Source organism: Oratosquilla oratoria, chromosome 11, assembly GCF_046742065.1.
Source record: "Oratosquilla oratoria isolate Oo_2021 chromosome 11, ASM4674206v1, whole genome shotgun sequence".
Taxonomy (NCBI): Eukaryota; Metazoa; Arthropoda; class Malacostraca; order Stomatopoda; family Squillidae; genus Oratosquilla; species Oratosquilla oratoria.
In genome coordinates, this window is record NC_134787.1 from 410,111 (window position 1) to 430,718 (window position 20,608).

Below are 20,608 nucleotides of genomic sequence, written 5' to 3' on the forward strand. Positions count from 1 at the left end.
TAAAATTATTTGGTAAATAATCAATATACATGAAGTGCATATTGTGACAAGAACACATAGTTCAAAATAATAATTGCAATTGCCGAAGATAAATGTACGCTTATTTCCATTGTGGTCCTCATTAGATTGTTTTTCTACACTAAGTTACACAGACAACATACGTAGGGGATTAAGGGGACCAGAGACAGTCATGAGTAATACCAGTCAGTATTTGCATTTGCTTTCTGGCATGTAATTCTCTTACATTTAGGACACTTGCATAATTAGTTCCTTTCAGTTCGTTTCGTATTGACATTGGCTTCGGTAGCTTGTAAGTCCAATTACTTCATTTCAAGGGAATTTAAATGTTTATTTTTGTAATTAACAAGTTTATCTTAAATCTTATTTTATTTTGATGGAAAATTATTTGAAATATACGTGGATTCAACATCTAACTTTCACTTATTGAAATCGATAAATGTGACGAACACAATCAGAAAAGTCATGTTCATACTTCTACTACTCATATTTTCATTGCCGCTTTCCTTCAAAGACAGATGTACATGGAATATGAGTTTTATTTTATATATTTTCTAAATATGAAGTATGTATTTCACTTTTATCAAAGAAATTTGTCTACTAAAATAAGCACGACACAAATTTAACCGGTTACATTTGGCAACAGCGGTGCAAGTTATCACCAGTTGTGCTATAGTAAACAAAAGAATTACTACGTTCATATGTGAAGGGATTGCAAGTTTTCGTTTACAGGTAAAGATATATGAATTAGTGTTTGAAACATGCAAGGGGTTTTCATGAATTATGTATGTGTTTTTTCCTTGTAGTATTTGACATCGCTGAACAGAACAAAGATTCCTCTCATCTGAGACGTAAGGCTTGCCATTTTTATGATTATATTTTTGATAATGGTGAAAATATTTACTAATGAAATCACAAAAGAGCTGATAGTCTGGTTGGGCTTCGTATCCACGACTGAAGAACATAACGATATTATGATAGAAGTTCAGAATAGAATTGGATTGTTTATAAATTTTGTAAATATAGTGTTATTGTATGTGTGAGGGTTGTGTGGGTGGATTGAGTTATAGAAGGTATTGATCTTTTCTTGTCTTGCCTTGTTTGGTTTAGACTTTAGATGTACTAAATGTCGCAATAAACTTATGAGTGGTTGCTACCGTCTGCAACTTCTCACTTTGAGGTAGTACAGATGGTAGGGAAGACTTAGGCTGCTAGCCATCCTAACAGCAGGTGCAAGTTGGATAGGAGTTTGCTGTGGTTCAGTGCCCCAAAGGAATATTAATATATGTAGGCAGCCTTTGAAGGTCTGTTTTGCTTCTTTGTCAGGTCCTAAATGTCTCTAGGTAGTCTGTTAAGGAGTTTGGGTCCTTCATTCTATGTATGTTCAATGTTGTGATGTTTCATGAAGGAATCTGGTTCACTTCGACTTAGTTGCTTTCCTTTCTCCTTGCATAGTCATAGTTACTAGTAGTGACTGCCCAGTAATGTCGTAATACATTAATAAATACACTAAAACCCCACTGTTGATTGGATTTAAGAAAAGAAAGGAAATAACGATTTCCGCATATTTCGATCACTTGCTGTGATCTTCTTCAAGCGTATTCTGTTTGAAGAGGATCACAGCAAGTGATCGAAATATACGGAAATTGTTTATTTCCTTTCTTTTCTTAAATCCAATCAACAGTGGGTTTTTAGTGTCATAGTTTGATAGTACTGAATTAACTTCTTTTGGTAGATTTTTTTAAGTGCACACCGACGCAATGCAGCAGTAGAAAATTAGATATTAATTTTGTTAATTATAATACATCAATGTAATATATGTATTTCTTGGTTGAAAACAATAACTGAAAAAGTTGCCAAAAGCAATAATCACATGAATGTAGCTGCTCTGACTGCTTGAGACGCCATCTTTGTTTTGGTGTGATAAATTTGTCAATTCTAACCTAACCTAACCTGCATTCAGTAATGCAGTACCTGTAATTCTGGAAGTTATCAGGGTTGTCTTCATCTTTGACCTCAGAATCGGTCATAACAAAAATGGTGTTTCAAGGAGTTGCTGTAACTGTTTGTCAATGAATCACTTTGAGCAATGTTTTCTGTTATTGATAGCTGCAAAAAAAAAATTACGTTGAACCGTAATTTACAAAATAATTTTATTTTCTAATGCTGCATCACGTAGGTGTGCACTTCTAAAAAATACCCTTTCCTCTCGTGATGATCCCATCCTTGAAAGACCTATCAGCCAGTGTTGTTTAATGTGGCTGTCAAAACAGGCTTTAAATATAAATATTTTCAAAGAAAACATGGCACTTGTTGGGAGTGCATGTATTCCCAAACTAAATGACTGATGGGGAACCAAATTTCTTTTGTGTACGGTCAACTTAGTCCATCTTCTGTTTTAGGTAGGTCAAACACCACCAGAGGCGCCACTGTCGATGACGAGCACAATAGCGCATCATTTTATGCGTACGCCATTCAAACGGCCAAATTTACATACCGCGGGAAATTTAATTAATAAAAATGTTGTGCGAGTGTATTTACTACGATCGTAGTAAATTTCAAACATTCACATTATCAGTTACATGTCGGTCAATAAAAACATAAGATAAACATGGCGGCCTGCATTCAGCAGTAGATCGAAAATTGGTGTATGTTTCAACGTAAAAAATGAGCTAACAAATTTATGGTGCGGGCAACTGATTATAATTAACCAAAACTACTAGTATCGCAAATTATTCTAATACCAAAATAAAGGCAGCGTGTTACGGTAGAGCTGAGAAATCGGTGGTTTTAATTAGTTTTTTCTATCGGGTCGGATTATCGGATAACAACATCAACATCCATCCCGCCATCTTATCTATCACTGGTGGTATGGACCAAACTTCACTCTACTAAGTTTCTTACTATTATGTTATTAGTGTAATAGACTTATAGTTGAATTATTTGAAATATTTTGTTTAAAATGTGTGATTTTCATGTAATTTGATAAAAGAGAAGTTACGTTTTCATCCTCCGTAATATTACGGACCACAGCAACGATTCGTCCTGCTCGCTATCTATGATCACTGGTATGGATCAAACTACACTATTAAGTTTATTACTATTGAGTTATTAGTGTAATAGCTTGCATATAATTGAATTATTCAAACTATTTTCTTTAAAATGTGTTATTTTCATGTAATTTGACGGTATTCGTAGCTGTGGTGGGTAATTTTGCAGAGGATAAAAACGTAATTCTACGATCAAATTACATGGAAATCACACATCTTATAGAAAATAGGTCAAATAATGCAACCATATGCTAATTTTTTATATAAAATTGTGCCTGTCAGTAAAAACCGTCATTGTTTACGTTTGATCGGCGATTAGTCAGACCGCATGTTTCGGCCCGATTTCCTCGGACAAAATAGGCCCGATTTAATTCCATCCAAAATGCAATATCTCGAGAACTAGGACAGCTAGATGGATAATTCAAATTGCATGATACTCATAGCGACTTTTTGCATCCCATGAGAACTACTTCGGCTCACGCCAGACACCTCAGAAATACAAATCTCTTCCTACGCAGACGACATAACAATCACATGCACACATCGTAACACAGACAAAGCTGCAGAAATAATCCAGCCTTACCTTGACACACTCAACACATGGTTCATCACAAACAGACTCAAAATAGCTCCAACCAAATCTACAGCAACACTTCTCACCAACTGGACAAAAGAACACAAATACATACCTCATCTCTACATCAACAACACTCTAATACCACACACAAACACACCGAAAATTCTTGGTGTAACATACGATACATCCATGTCTTTCAAACAACACCTCACAAACATAAAAAACAAATGCACACCTAGACTTAACGCACTTAAGTCAATCACTGGAACAACATTTGGACAAAACAAAGAAACTAATATAACAATATACAAACAATGCATACGCTCAGTGATGAATTATGCGAGTCCTGCATGGGCTCCTAATCTCAGTGAGACACACCACAACACCCTTCAAATCATACAAAACAAAGTCCTAAAAACAATTACAGGCTGCACAAATACATCACCTACAGACCATTTACACCATGAAACAAAAGTCCTCAAAGTCAAGGACCACCTCGACATGAGAGGCACACAAACACTTGCTGCAGCCACCACAAACACATCACACCCGCTACACTACATAGCAGAACACCCAAACACACCAAGAAACATTAAAACTACACCCAAAGACCTTTATTACGCACAGATACTCTCTTCTCTTCCTCCACAACCACCAAATACCAGCCTCCGGAAACATTCATAATCATATCACTCACCGCTCCATTAACACACTGAAAGACAACACACTGCTGCATGCCAGACCCCCTGATATCCACCCTTCTGAATCCTCTCTCCCACGAAAGGACAGAGTCCACTTGGCCAGACTGCGATGCGGTCACCACCCAGCACTTCTAAGCTACCAGAAGAGGCTGGACGACCGTGTTGTGAACAGCTGCCCAGGATGTAACACTTCACCCCATACCATACAACACATAATGGAAGACTGCATTATACACAATCATGCACGCAAACAACACAACATACACTCTATAAAGGATTTGTGGGAAAACCCAGTTTCGGCTGTGGCCTTCCTTGGGGAGACGGGACTGCTCGGACAGACAGTCTAGGGAACGACAACAACAACAACAACTTCGGCTCAAATATCAGGAATTCCATTTTCATATTGACCTAGCTATCTGTTTGAGCAAGTTGGCCCACCACCTTGGCTTGCCATGACTAACTCCTCTTCTTTGTCGCCCTTTTACTTTATCATTATTGTTATTATCAGGAATGCATGGTTAGGTAGGTTAGGTTAGAATAGATAAATTTATCATACTTTAATTTCTTCGACCTCTGCATCTATCAAAACAAACGGAGCAGCCAATGGGCCAAGTTGGCTAACACTCACTTTGTTATAGTGTTTTCCTCTTATGATGAGGCTTCCATACCTAGGGAGTACCATTGCAAGTCATTCATGTTTATCTAGAAGGATTGAGTGTAAGGAATATCCTCAAATCTATGTAGAACTTTGTAACTTTATCTCGTTTCCCCTCGGATTCTTCAGTCTAGTATTCTGAAGGTCAGAATGCAATAAACTAAATAATTTATTCTGTGTGTGTATATATATATATATATATACAGTAGAAGCCCGATTTAATGAACTAATTCAGCCAAGGTCCAGTCCGCTAAAGTGAATTTTCCGTTAAATTTAGCGAGTGAGCGTTGGTGTAACAGTGTTGCCAGAGTGGATTGTAAAAATGATACGTACCTAAAAATTCCCTAGTGTACACACACTCATACAGTATATATATTATTGTAAGTGAATTATAGGCAGCACAATCGTGAATTGCAAATGAACAGCAACGTGCAGTAATTTGTTACAATGTGTGTGTGTGTGTCGTGTAACAATGATATGAACTGTCTGTGAATTTCGGGGACTATTAGTCATAGCTTCGTGTTTGGTTCGATGTACATAATTCTAGCGATTAATAGGACTGGGCAGTTGGTTTTTTGGATAGTGAGCATTATTGTTGTGTTGTTGCAGAAAACATAGTTCATTGTTATAGAAGTGTTTTTCGTGGTGATCACTCAGGTACTGATTTTGAATTTTCCCATCAACTTACTGTTTCATTATTTTGTTTTCCTATTATACCGTCTATTTCTACTTGAATATATATCACTGGAACGACATTTGGAGAAAACAAAGAAACTAATATAACAATATACAAACAATGCATACGCTCAGCGTTGAATTATGCGAGTCCTGCATGGGCTCCTAATCTCAGTGAGACACACCACAACACCCTTCAAATCATACAAAACAAAGCCCTAAAAACAATTACAGGCTGCACAAATACAACACCAACAGACCATTTACACCATGAAACAAAAGTCCTCAAAGTCAAGGACCACCTCGACATGAGAGGCACACAAACACTTGCTGCAGCCACCACAAACACATCACACCCGCTACACTACATAGCAGAACACCCACACACACCAAGAAACATTAAAACAACACCCAAAGACCTTTATTACGCACAAATACTCTCTTCTCTTCCTCCACAACCACCCAATACCTGAAAGACAACACACTGCTGCATGCCAGACCCCCTGATATCCACCCTTCTGAATCCTCTCTCCCATGAAAGGACAGAGTCCACTTGGCCAGACTGCGGTGCGGCCACCACCCAGCACTTCTAAGCTACCAGAAGAGGCTGGATGACCGCATTGTGAACAGCTGCCCAGGATGTAACACTTCACCCCATACCATACAACACATAATGGAAGACTGCATTATACACAATCATGCACGCAAACAACACAACATACACTCTATAAAGGATTTGTGGGAAAACCCAGTTTCGGCTGTGGCATTCCTTGGGGAGACGGGACTGCTCGGACAGACAGTCTAGGGAACGACAACAACAACAACAACTTGAATATATTTCTGCTACAATTATACTTTATGCATACATCCACTCCTCGTTTAACGACCTACTCGGTTAACGACAACTCAGAGTAACGACGGGCTTTATGACATTCGTTTAACGTAAATCTCCCGAAGTTACGACGTCGTGTACGATAATTAAGTTGGCTGAGGCAAATTTGTATGATGTTATAAATGAACTTGTACGTTGGATATTACCTGCGAGGTAAAGTGTTCTGAAGCTTGGGTGTACATTACCATCCTGCAAGCTGAAAAAACTACCTGGGGTACAGTATATACCGGTAGTGGTAAATTTTTAGTTTTGACCAAGGGTGCAATATAGCAATAGAAAATTAATTATTAATTTTGTAAATTATAATGTATCAACGTAAATATGCAGTTCAGTCAGTTCAAACGTAAAATCGAAAAAACTTAAAACGAATGAACGTAAGTAGAGGAGTGTCTGTATATATATATATATATATATATATATATATATATATATATATATATATATATATATATATATATATATATATACAGACACTCCTCAACTTACGTTTTAGTTACGTTCCGAACGGCCGAACGTAAGTTGAAAATGAATGTAAGTTGTTACTGTACTATACATCCGTAAATTCTATTACCGTATCTTATAAAACACCTCTAAATCATTAATTATACACATAACATTGTAAAATGATAACATTAATTTCAAATATATTAAATTCAAGCAACATAAATTGAGGAGGAGGAGGAGGCAAGGCATGTTCAGTTTGTCATTTGTGCAATGTAAACAATGGACGCAGCGTCATGCGCAAGTATCGTTTGAACTACGGAGAGCGCGCTAAACTAAAAAATTCACTAAAAATTTTTTTCTTTTTAGTCAGTTCAAACGTAAAATCGAAAAAACGTAAAACGAATGAACGTAAGTAGAGGAGCATCTGTATATATATACAGGTAGTCGTTGACTTACGACTGATCGACTTTATGACCATGAGATGGTGGAATAATATCTAACATTTAATAGAGTAATAGAATTGCAATATTATGCCTGGCAGTGCAGTACATTACTCCGCACGCTGCGAGACGCGAGTACGATAGTTTTTGCAGGCTGCCGGCAGCGTCAGCATCCCAGCCAGCTTAATATTCTTTCATTTTGTTTGTTTGAAGTAAAATGTTTCCTAATTTTGCATTGCATTCCATTTTGTATTTTTGTATGTTTTCCAATTAATAAAATATAACAAACTTTTTATGCCTAGTTTGTTGTCGATAACAATATGTTCGGTACAGTACTTAAACGAAAAGAATGTGTTTTGTTGAAATAAAAAAATCCTAATTTTGCCTTACATTTTGTATTTTTATGTTTTGCAATTAATAAAATGTAACAGTATTTTTTTATGCCTAGTCTGTTGTTGGTGACAAAATGTTCGGCACAGCATTTTGTATTTTTATGTTTTGCGATTAATAAAATGTAACAGTAAACTTTGTTTATGCCTAGTCTGTTGTCGACAACAATATTTTCGGTACAGTACGTAAACGAAAAGAATGTGTTTCGAAATATTTTTTTCCTAATTTTGCTTTACAATGATTTTAATGTAACCAACAAAAAAGGATTTGTAGGTCAAAGATGACAGGACTTTATTCAGTATGCGTAGGCCTAGGCTACGTTTCCTAACGAAAATGATAAAAAGTTAATGAATATTAAACAATGTAGCTCAAAGATAATAAGATTTTATTCAGTATGCATAAGTTTCCTAAAGAAATTCTGATGGTAAAATAATACAAAGGTTAACAAATACAGTATTAAATATCATAGGTCAAAGATGATAGGATTTTATTCAATATGCTTAGGCCTAGGCTACGTTTCCCAAAGAAAATCAGATGAAATTATAAAAAGGTTAAAAATACTATACAACATAGTTCAAAGATGCTAAGATTATTTCAGTATGCTAAATATACAATATATATTATATAAAGGGTAATATATATATAGACTGACTTGCGTCCAGATCGACTTACGACCTGTCTGTCGAAACCAAACTCGGTCGTAAGTCGACGACTACCTGTATATATGTATGTGTGTGTGTGTGTGTGTACAACGCTGAATGGGTCTCAGTGATTAGAGATACGTTTTAACAACCACAATACACTTTAATTCTAAGCCATCAAAGGCCAGCATGCTTGAAATTGAAATGTGGTACTACCCAGGACTCGAACCGGGTATCCTCATGACAAGTGCAACAGCGACTTTCCAACTAGGCCATCTCTAGATGGCCTAGTTGGAAAGTCACTGTCGCACTTGTCATGAGGATACCCGGTTTGAGTCCTGGGTAATACCACATTTCAATTTCAAGCATGCTGGCCTTTGATGGCTTAGAATTAAAGTGCATTGTGGTGGTAAAAAAAAAAATATATATATATATATATATATATATATATATATATATATATATAACCAAAGGTAGAGGATGGCAGTGAGTTAGAAGCAAGTCTTAAGGAGAGAGATTGGAGGAAGTAAAGAGCTTTAGGTGTTTGGGGTTGTATGTGGCAGGAAAGGGAGGAGTGGAGCTGGCAGTAAAGTGTAGATTGAGAGAAGCAAGTAAATGCTACAAGGGATTAAATTTTTTCATGAAAAAAAAAGGTACCTGGGAATGGATGCAAAGAGGAGATTGTATAAAGGGGTGACTGTGCTGATGGCATTCTATGGGGGCAGAAACTTTGAATTTATGAGAGGTAGAAAGGAAAAGATTTAATGTGTTTGAGATGAAATGTCTGAAGTATGGTAGGGGCTATGTGGTTGGATGTTATGAGAAATGAGGAATTGAGGAGGAGAGCGGGGATGGAAAAGATGGCAAATAAGGCTAAGGAAAGATTATTTAGATGGTTTAGGCACATGGAAACAATGAATGAAAAATGGTTATTTAACCCGTACATTGCTGAGCAAATGTTGTGTATACTCCCCTCCCCAGCGTTAGAGCCAAAATAATCTTTTTTTATTTATTGTTTAAATCTACTCAAAATGATGTAAAACCAACAAATCTTTCTTATTTTGATTCACCTTAGCCTAGAAACGGAGAAACTGGGTCGATTTGTCAAGACATGCTTGCGAAAGTTTGGTAGAACATCCATAGACTTCCTTACGTGGGTTGAACAAGGTCGTATTTTTTCGGGGAAGCTTCATTAGAATTTCTGAGAGTGAAGGAATTTGACATTTATGATGTTTCAAGTCAATGTACAGTCACCCATAATAGTCTGACACTCACAGAAAGCATGTTTATAAGTAGTTTTTGTGGATTTTTTTTTGGTAAATAATTATCACTTTGTTTTGTGGTAAATTAATTTTTTTTTTTTTTTTTTTTTTTTCCTTTAAGGAGGATAGGTGATTGTGGTGTTTCTTATTGTTTTGGTAAATGTTTTAATAATCATCCATCACACCATTATTGCCTGGCCACATTTTGTATTATGCATTTATTATGAAAATTGGCAGTGCAAAATTGCCAGTTCTATATGTCTGATTACGTACTAAATAGCACCTGCCTAACTGTCGAAGTACAACCTCATCTCCTCATACTTCGTTTCGTACACCACAATCGCCTAAATTATGTCCTAAAGGCCGATTTTATACTCAAAGTTACCCCCCAAAAAAATTGCTGCCAGGGTTGGCAGTTTTATCAATAGATATAAAATTTTGGGTGCCTTTTATAGCCAATGGATAGGGCTACTTGGTCATTACCACAGATTTACCCCCCAATGTAATGCCTTTTTTTGTCAGTTTTTTTAAATTGAGTCATTTATGTGTAAATTATATTTTGACGCAGCCTGATGGGATTTCTCTCCATTTCCTCTTTTTCTGCAAGAGGGGACAGAAAGGGGGGGTTTGCCAATTCAGTGAAGTAGCCTTGCTGCATTATTTCTGACCCAGGACAGTGGGCAGGATACAGGGATGACCTGTCATCCATAAGGAGCTGAGATGAGAGGGGGGAAAGGGAGGTGGGCAGGAGTGGAAAGGGTGGGAGTAGGCACGTGCCTTTGACTTGGCTACCTCCCTTATAAGATGGAAAAAGTTCTTGGTTTATAGATCAAATCCTCTGTTAAACATTTTACACCTGTATGTATCATATGTGTTGTGTGAATTTCTTTAAGATGTATTTGATATATTTATACAGATATAAATGAAATTGGTTGAAGTTGTTTTTATTGCAGTGTGGTATGAGATGTGTGCATAAGAAGTGGAGAGATACTGCAAGCCATGAAAAATGAAAGAAGGAGCTTCAGAAGCAAGTCTAAAGGCTGCCAAAGACGCTGCAGCAAAGGTAATCCCAGTGTTTAATTAAAATATATCTTTCAGGACAGCTGGTCCAATGATATCTGGTAAAAATCTTTTCATCACTAATCCCTACTGTTTTTTTATACTAACATATTTTGTTGATGGTCATCAGGTAGATGCCTTGTATTTAAACCTCATTAGCACAAGGATATTTCAAAAGATGTAAGGAGAGTTTTTCTGACATTTAGGGCTGTTGTTCCGTTTCCCTCATGTCTTAGCTCTACAAGGAGCTAAGATGAGAGGGAAACAATGGAAGTGGAATGGGTGGGAGTGGGTGTGTGCCTTGGCTGGCTATTGCCCTTATAAAGAAGAAGAAGAGGCCCTTGTTATATAGATAGGAGTGCTGTTAACACCAGATGCAGATGTGCTCTTGGTTTTCATAAGAATTACCAACCCAGCCCATTTCAGACATCTAGCTGTGCCATACTAATAAACAATGGCAGTTTAGTTGATCCTACATATTACTGAAATGAGTAATTTGTTACATCCACCACGAATAGTTGAAGTCCTAATCACACTTGCAAAAATAGAGGGCCATATACTGTAGACATAAGTGACTGATTCATATATGTACTCTATCAGGGTTTGGAAAGTTGTGTACTATTGTTTTTTATGGGTCAATTGTGTCCAGAAATTCATATCCTTTGAACTCAAGTTATTATAGGGACCCTGGATTCACCACAGTTTTTCAGAAATGCATCCTTATTGTATGATAAGTCTTGTGTGAATCTGTGCCCTAAAAGTACCTTATCAAAGGCTGGAATTGTGTATAATTTTTCATGTGTTCAGGAATGTACCTTCATTGAACTTTAGTTATTTTGGATTTGCTGTACAATCACTCACAGAAATGCATGCTGATCATATTAATATTCATGTATATAGTTAAAGGAAGATGCACATGATAGTATATGGATTGAATAACAGAAACTAGGACCAATGATAGGAGCCTGCACATGGTGATATAAAACAGATTTCAGTGAGAATTATTTCACCTTGTATAGGTGTCACCTAAGGATCTGTCACTTAGGCCCAAGACCAAGATCTCTATCTGCTTTGTTTGTCCTCCACCACTTTTTTCATATCTGGAGAACTATGGGAGGGGCTGAAGATCATTGCTGAATACTGTAGGGCTATGAGTGTCCAGTCACTCAAACTTAGAATATTAATTAGTAATAATTGTTGCCTCAGGTTTCACTCACTGGAAACCTGCAGCCCCACAGTATTGGCCCTGGGTGTATCTAATAAATCTCTCTGCAAAGAAATTTTGGACTTTTAATGTGGGACTGTTACTGGCTTGTAGTATGAGGGGAGTATTCACTGGTTATCAGCTCTTCATATTTGAAAAGGTTGAGGAAGTACAGTTCAAGTTGATAGGGAGAGGTCCTGAATCCAGTCCACAGGCAGTGTCAGCCTCCTTATAGAATTGAAGATGTTGACAGGTTTTGAAGATGGGCAACAGGGAGACTATTTTTTCTGATGTCCATCTTGTAAGACCACCACTTGCAGGTGCCTCTCATTGGTCCATAACAATTAAGTGTTACTATAAGAATTGTACTCACATTGGGTTAGTAACTGCATGGTGGCCTGCAGTCTATATTTACAGTACCATTTTGGGTCACCTGTATGGGCCAGAGGTACACAACATTTGTTAATGTTAGAGTAAAACCTCTACTTAAGTATGATGGCATGCGGTTATACTACTGTTGACCTTCTTTTATGCAGACCTCTTGAACTCCTATGTCTCTACCTCTTCCCAACAATCAGCAAGACAAATACAAATACCATACAATCCATCAGTCATTCTGGTGTCCATGGTCCCTCTTGCAGGAGATCCATGACCTCCAGGAAACCAGCAACAGCCTCTGGGTGGGACTGTAAGTCATTTCAGTGGAGATATATTGTGTTGTATGGGGATTGTTAGTATGTGGCACTGGAGCAAGGGAAGCAAGTAGATGTCTTGGGGGAATGAAAAGTGCTATGAGAAAAGGTATGTGGGAATGGATGCAAAGAGGATTAAATGAAGATCTCATTGTGCCTATGACACTGTATAGGGTGGAGACTTGGAATTTAAGGAAGGCAGAAAGGAGACTGATTGTAAAGTCAGATGAGGCAGCTGCCCTTCTGTTACCATGTAAACCAATACTTCCTGGTGTAGATTCAGATTGTCAGCGACTAAACTGGCTCCCCCACTGGTCACCTGCCAGTGAGGAGGGCATGTTGGACACCCAGATAGAGGAAAAAGAAAACCATCAAAAGGGTAGATGAACTCTGAGTCAGTGGCCATCCAACTGTGTTATGGGTCAAACCCACAAAAAAAGAAAAAAAAAAATTGTTATACAAATCTTTGGAAGGGAAAGATTTATATATATATATATATATATATATATATATATAATATATATATATATATATATTTTTTTTTTTTAAGAATACCACCGTCTCTCCTTAAGTAAATCTTTCCCTTTCAAGGATTTGTATAAGATTTATATAAGGAAAGAATTTTTAAGAATGCCACTGTGAATGATATCCTAGTACTGTGGTTATGCTGAGGTGTACTCCTGGGACTAGCAACATACTTCTTTAGTCCTACATTCAAGCCCATATAAATGGCTCCTCTTGGCTCAGAGAGGCAAATTGACTAGGCTGCCTGACTTGACTCTATGGATTAGGCATGCCCTGAGTCAAGCAACTACTGCGTGGGCCAACATTGAATGGTCTGTGGCTGTCTCCGTGTTGTCAAAGTAGTGGGTGTGTATACTCTCCCATGACCCCTGGGACTGTTGGGTTAATGTGTATTCCTAAGTCTTAGTCTCCTCTCAGGATCGGTGCATGGAGGGAAAATAGTAAACATATGTTTGCAACCTGTCCATTTCAAAATCACCAACCCCATCGTGCAGGTTGTCAGGGTGTTGCCAGTGAGGTTCAAAACACATCAAGCCAAGCCGTGGGTGAACCTCCAGCAGGTTCTCCATGTGGGTGCCAGAAACATTCTTTCTCCTAGGATGATCAACTACCCTTTTTATCAGTGAAGCTCAGGAAGTTTAGATTGGATATACTGGTTGCCTCAGAGGTAAGAAGATTAGGCAGTGGCTAGATCAGTAGTGAGTGTTGCACCTACTTCTGGTCAGGCCACAACAATGGGGCCCACCTCGCAGGAGTAGCTGTAGGCCTTTCTAGCTGACTACAGCCAGCCATTACAAAGGTTTTACTACAGTTGATGAGCTTATGATGTTGGTGAGGCTGAAGCACACCTTGGGCTTCTCTCTTATTGCAGTATATGTTCCTGCTGAGGCTATAAATTTGAAGAAAGATTTTTCATGACATGCTTGAATTTATAGTGGACCCTCCCTGCCATGAGACCTTTACTGTTTTGGGCAACTTCAATGTAGTTACTGGCACTGACAGAGCTGGCAATGTATCCCAATAGTTCTGGAACAAGGAACATCAACAGTTCCCTCCTGAACCTTACAAAGTCCAGAAGGTTGAGGATTGCTGGTTCCTGGTTCATGAGACAAGATCCACACTGATGGACATAGTATTGTTATGCTGAAGGAGTGGCCAAGGAGATCAATCACATAATTGATGAGTACTTGGAAGATCCTACAGAACTACAGGGTTTATTCTCTGTTTTTGCATAAGGGAACAAGGAGAGAGAGTCACCATGCAAATGAAGTGGCTGGATTTGCTGTGGGGTGCTGTGTCTTGCTGCATTGCTTCTGACCTGGGCAGTAGACAGGAGACCAAGATGACCCTTCATCCATAGGGAGCTAAGATAGAAGGGAAACAAATGGGTGATGGATGGGCTGGGTGGGTCCATGCCTTTGCTGGTTACCTCCCTTATGGGTATATAGTTAGATTGACCACCTGTATCACACTAAACATCATCACAAAAACACATACTTGATCACTAAACAAGCCCTTCAAGACATATCACCAAACTCGATATTCCACCAATAACCTGTATACTAAAGTCCCACAGGAAAAAAAAACTCTCCACATCTAATAACTACATCAGCATGCTTGTGCTCATGACACCATCCAGTAGTATTGAAACTACCAACATTTAATAGGCATGGCCACAGATGCAACCACCATACAGAGGAAAGGACACAGAATACCTTGTACTACAGTGCTCCACTAACAATCCCTAGACAACAACACAATATATCTCCCTTGAGCAACTGCTTGAAACATGTTGCTGGCTACCTGAAAGTCATGGGTCTTCTGCAAAAGAGACCAAGGATTGATTGATTGATGCATCTTCTCTTATCCCCCTGTGGTGGTGAGATAAGGGGAGAAGAATGATTTCCCAACATCAAAGTTTGTTAATTGGTCCATTATTTCTTTTTTGTTTTACTGCTTTTTCCCTCTGGGGTATTGGCTGCTTGTTATTGTGGCAAAGTAGCATGGAGTTGATACTTTAGGCTCTATATGGGGTGCCCCTACAGACCAGAGCCACACATCATTTTGTCAATGATAGAGGAAAACTCTGTTCATAGAGAAATGATGACACTTTTATACTACGACTGTCCCTCCGTTATGCTGTCCCCCAACCCCTTGCTGCTGTCCTGTACCATTTCTCTGAGTATTCATTTTCTGTGGTGGGGGAAAAGAATACTGCCACCAAGTAATTCCACTTGGATCGTAAGAGGCAAGAAGAAAGGGACAGGGATTGGGACTAGGCATCCTTCTCCTGGTAGCCCCACAGGGGACATTCCTAAACGAAAAAGTAAAGGCATAAGAGGGTCTGGAAGTTTTCCGACCAGCACCCTAAAGTTTGGGTCTTTTCATGTGCATGAATGTGGTACAGATGAGAGTAAAAGGGAAGTGATAGGTAGTATGTGAGAAGAAAAATGGATGTGTTGGCTTTGAGTGAAACTAAGTTGAAAGGAAAGGGTGAGTGTAAGTATGGGAGTGTAAGTGGGAGGTTATCAGGAGTGAAGAGAGGGCGAGGGAGGGAAGGGGTGGCTATACTAGTAAGTGAAGAGATAGGTAAACGTGTAGTAGAGTGGAAGGAGGTTTCCTCAAGGATAATGTGAATGAAGGTGAAACTGGGAAAGGAGATGTTGGTCTTTGTAAGTGCATATGGGCCTGGCAGTGAGAAGAGTGTAGAAGAAAGGGAGGCCTTTTGGATAGATTTAAATGAGTGCATAGAGGATTTAGGGAGAAATGTCAATGTAATAGTACTGGGAGACCTTAATGCTAAGGTAGGAAATGGTCCAATTGATGGAGTGGTTGGGAAATGTGGAGTTCCAGGAAAGAATCGTAGTGGAGAGTTGATGGCGGAAATGTGTCTAGAGAGTTGATGATAGCAAATATAGTGTTTTGGAAGAAAGTCAAGCATAAGTACACATGGGAGAGGGTGGTGGATGGAAGGTTGGTAGATAGAGCATTGATGGATTATGTAGTGGTAAATAGGATTATGATAGGAAGAGTTATAAGGGGAGAGGGTGGGGGAATATCAGATAATTTTTTGGTGGAAGGTAAGTTCAGAGTGGAGGATAGATGGAGAAAGAGGAAAGGGACAAAAGGTAGGGAGGTGCTTAGAGTGAACTCTTTAAATGAAAAGGAGAAGGAATACAAGAAGAAGCTGAAGGAGGAGTGGGAGGGAGTGAAGGGTAGAGTGGAGCTAGGTGTGGAGGAGGAATGTGGATAGTTCAAGGAGGGAGTCACAAAGTGTGCAAGGATGGTGTGTGGAACAAGAAGGACAGGAGGAAATAGAAGGAAGGGTAGTGAATGGTGGGATGAGGAAATGAAGAAGGTTGTTGAAGAGAAGAAACGAGCTTTCACAGATTGGTTACAAAATAGGACGAGGGAGTCATATGAGAGGTACAAAGAAAAGAAAAGAGAAGTAAAGCAAAAGGTAAAGGAGGCAAAGAGGAGAGCAGATGTGAAGTGGGGTAAGAGTATGACAGAAAATTTTGAAAGTAATAAAAAGATGTTTTGGAAAGAAATTAAGAGAAGAAGAGGAGGCGAATCAAGTAGAGAAGAAAAGGTAAAAGGTGCAGATGGAGAGATGATAATGGAAGAGAAGGCAGTAAGAGGTTGTGTAGATCAGATTTTTGTGGTAAGACAAATATGTGAGAAAGCTATAGGAAAGGGGAAGGATGATTTTTGGGTTTTTATGGATCTGGAAAAGGCTTACAATAGGGTAGACAGAAAGGCACTGTGGGAGGTTATGCAGATATATGGGATAGGAGGAAAGCTTCTTGGATCTGTCAAGAGTTTTTATGAGTGTAGTAGAGCTTGTGTCAAGATTAGAAATGGAGAGAGTGAGTGGTTCGAGGTAAAGGTGGGACTTCATCAAGGATGCGTCATGTCACCCTGGCTGTTCAACTTATACATGGATGGGGTAGTGCGAGAGGTAAATGCAAGGGTAGTGGGTCAGGGATTGGAGATGGTCAAAGAAAATGGAGAAAAGTGGGAGGTGAGCCAGCTGTTGTTTGCGGACGACACTGCGCTTGTGGCAGGATCGGAGGCGGGATTGAGGAAGTTGGTGACAAGAGTTTGGGAGAGTATGTGATAGAAGAAAGCTAAAGATAAATGTGGGTAAAAGTAAGGTGATATGTACAAGGGGTGAAAGTGGCAGTAGACTGGAAGTGAGCATTAACCCCTTCCATACGGTGCCGCCTACGTAGACGTCATGAGGAGCAAGTGGATTCGCGACGCTGCCATATCAGCATCTTGATTATATTTATTGTAGTCGCCCCTGTGTTTTTACATTCTCCCAAATGTGCCCTGAATCCCATTCTCTGTGGTTTTCAAAATTCGCGGGTGAAAGAGAGAACGATCGATATAAGCGGTGACCATATTTTATGATGCGAGTATTATTACGACACGTCGTACGGCTGGCATTGGCTGCTGCCCGCGAGATTTAAGTCCGGAGTGAAGTGGTTAAGGGAGAGTGACTGGAGGAAGTGGGTAGTTTTAGATACTTGGGTGCAAATGTGGCAGGAAAAGGTGGAGTGAAGGTAGAGGTAGAATGTAGATTGAGAGAAGCGAGTAAATGCCTTGGTGGATTAAAAAGTGTAATTGGGAATGGATGCTAAGAGGAGACTGTATGAAGGAGTGATTGTGCCAACAGCACTGTATGGGGCAGAAACATGGAACATGAGAGAGGAAGAGAGGAGTAGTTTGAATGTGTTTGAGATGAGGTGTCTGAGAAGTATGATGGGGGTTACTAGGCTAGATAGAGTGAGAAATGAGGTGAGGATGAGAACTGGGGTGGAAATGGAGTTGGGAGATAGGGTTGATGAAAGAGTATTAGGATGGTTTGGACACATGGAAAGAATGAGTGAAGAAAGACTAGTAAAAGAGGTATGGAAGGCAGGTGTGGAGGGAGTGAACATGAGGGGACGTCCTAGGATGAGGTGGATGGATGGGGTGAAGGGGGCTTTGGGGAAGAGGGGAATGTCTGTTGAGGAAGGATGGAAGAGGACAGTAGACAGGGATGAATGGAGAATGGTTGTATATGGATGATGTTGTGATGCATGAGGTGGGAGGGGCGGGGCGATGAGGGGTGAGGTAGTATGTGTGAGCAAAATTTGATGCAGCCCGAAGGGATTTCTCCCCGTCTTCTCCTTTTATGCATGGGGGGACGGAGAGGGGGGATCACCAATTTAATGAAGCTGCCTTGCTGTGAATGTGCTGTGTCTTGCGACACTGCTTCAGACCCAGGGCAGTGGACAAGGTGCAGGGATGACCTGTCATCTGAGAGGTGCTAAGATAAAAGGGAGGGTGGAGGGGTGTGGAGTGTGTTCAGGGATGGAATGGGTGGGAATGATTTTATGCCTTTTCCTTTTTGGCTGCCTCCCTTGTAAGGGGGAAAAGGCCTTGGTATATGGATGTATGCTTTTTCCCTCAATGGGGGGGGGGGATCACTCTTCACTTCCTTTATCCCAATGCTGCACTTTTTCTCTAGTGGAAACAGGCTTGAAGAGATTGTTCATGACTTCAGCCATTTCTAGATACTCTGTATATTCTGTATTTCCATGGCATAATTTCACCATTTCCTGTTTGTTTTTTAGTTTACCATTCACATATCTATAGAATAGTTTGGGTTGATCTTTACTTTTTTCTATGATGTCTTATTCATCATCATCATCATCATCATCATCATCAAAGGCTTTTTTCCCCACCTATAAGGGAGGTAGCCAAAAAACAAAGGCATAAAAACCACTCCCACCCATTCCATCACTATCACACTCCACTCCCCTCCACCCTCTTCCCTCCCTCTTATCTTGGCACCTCCTGGATGATGGATCATCCCTGCATCTTGTCCACTGCCCAGGGTCAGAAGCAGTGTTGCAAGACACAGCACATCCACAGCAAGGCCGCTTCATTAAATCAGTGACCCCCCCTCTCCATCCCCTCATGCAGAAAGGGAGAAGATGGAGAAATCCCTTCGGGCTGCATCAAATTTTTCTCACACAGACTCCCCCATCCCCCACCCACTCCACCTCATGCATCACATCATCCATATACAACCATTCTCCACTTACCCGTCTTCTGTCCTCTCCCGTCCTTCCTCAACAGACATTCCCCTCTTCCCCAAAGCCCCCTTCACACCATCCATCTTTTTCATAGTTTCTTTTTTCCTCTCTGTGCACTTTCACATATTTCTATGGTTGATATACCTTTGCCATTTTTTTTTTTTTTTTTTTTTTTTTCTCCATTCCCAAGTTTTATCTCTTCTGTCTTTCACCTCACTGCATCTTCTGAACCAGCACTTAATGTACACCTCTTGTTTCTGTCTTGGTACGTATTTATTCACTCCATTATAGATTTCCATCAAGACTGTCCATTTCTCTTCCACTTTTGTGTCTTCAATGTACAATTTTTCCCAATTAGTATTTTGAAAGAATTTCTTAAGTTTCCCAAAGTCCGTTTTGTTGTACATCAATCTTCTTTTTCTGTATATCTCATTTCTCTCCATATATATTTCTTCCTTTAGTTCAACCTCTGTTAGTATGTGGCCAATCTTTCCAAATGGTGTCTTGTATTCAATTTTATCCACAATTTCAGGTTCTGTTGTAAATATTAAATCCAGTCTCAATGGTTCTTCATTACTTTATCTGGTATTTACATTTATTCATTGTGTTATTGTATGTTCTATGGTCATGTCAAGTAATAGATTTCCCCATAGATCCTTTCCACCTTTCACTGTCATATCTTCCCAACAGATTTCTTTGCAGTTAAAATCTCCCAGAGTAGCGGGTTACCTCCATACTTCAGTATCTCATTTAATGAATGCCTTGTATCTAACATTTTTGAATGCTTGCCCTCTGTTCAAGAGCCCATTTTTGGGGGCACATAAATCACCACAAACTTCCTACTTCTCATGTCACTGTCTTCAACTTTTATCATGGTCATTTCCACACTGTTTTTACCCTCCGTAACCTTTGTCACATTTAAGTTTTTCTTGGCCAAGAACATGATTCCTTAGCCCTTTTTCTCATTTCTGTTTTTGTTCCAATAATTGTATAATCCATGTCCAACACTATTAGGTGGTAATAGACCCCTTAATTTTGTCTCACAATTCTCCTTATGTCTAGTTTTTCATCTGATAGGTAATCATTTAGTTAATTCAATCCTGAGATTAATCTGTCTTATGTTAGTATAGGCCACTTTTAATTTTTTTCCTTCTCCATCCTGTTTTCTGTTTCTTTTGTTTTGCTTACCTTGATGTACCATTTTCTCAGTCTCGTGTCTAAGACCCTCCAATAAAACTCCTTGCTTTTGGTCTCCATTCTCTTCACGTTTTTTTCCCTTGGCTTCACTTCTTAG

The 20,608-nt window shown here is 39.3% G+C and overlaps 1 protein-coding gene across 7 annotated transcripts in view; it reads left to right on the top strand.

Annotated features, from left to right (window-relative positions):
* The first annotated feature begins 614 nt into the window (after window positions 1-614).
* The window catches only part of LOC143029539 (uncharacterized), a 169,569-nt gene continuing 149,575 nt past the window's right edge, over window positions 615-20,608 (top strand). For 4 of the 7 annotated variants that reach the window (XR_012966847.1, XM_076192190.1, XM_076192195.1 and 1 more), the window contains exons 1-2: window positions 615-750; window positions 10,699-10,808. Coding sequence is in view for 5 of the 7 variants with exons in the window: in XM_076192190.1 (XP_076048305.1) it covers window positions 10,752-10,808 (57 nt within the window). In the remaining 2 variants the exon portion in view is untranslated. Of the gene's footprint in view, window positions 751-850; window positions 870-10,683; window positions 10,809-20,608 lie in introns of those variants that run through there. The other 3 variants (XM_076192191.1, XM_076192193.1, XM_076192192.1) reach the window with 3 other exon arrangements.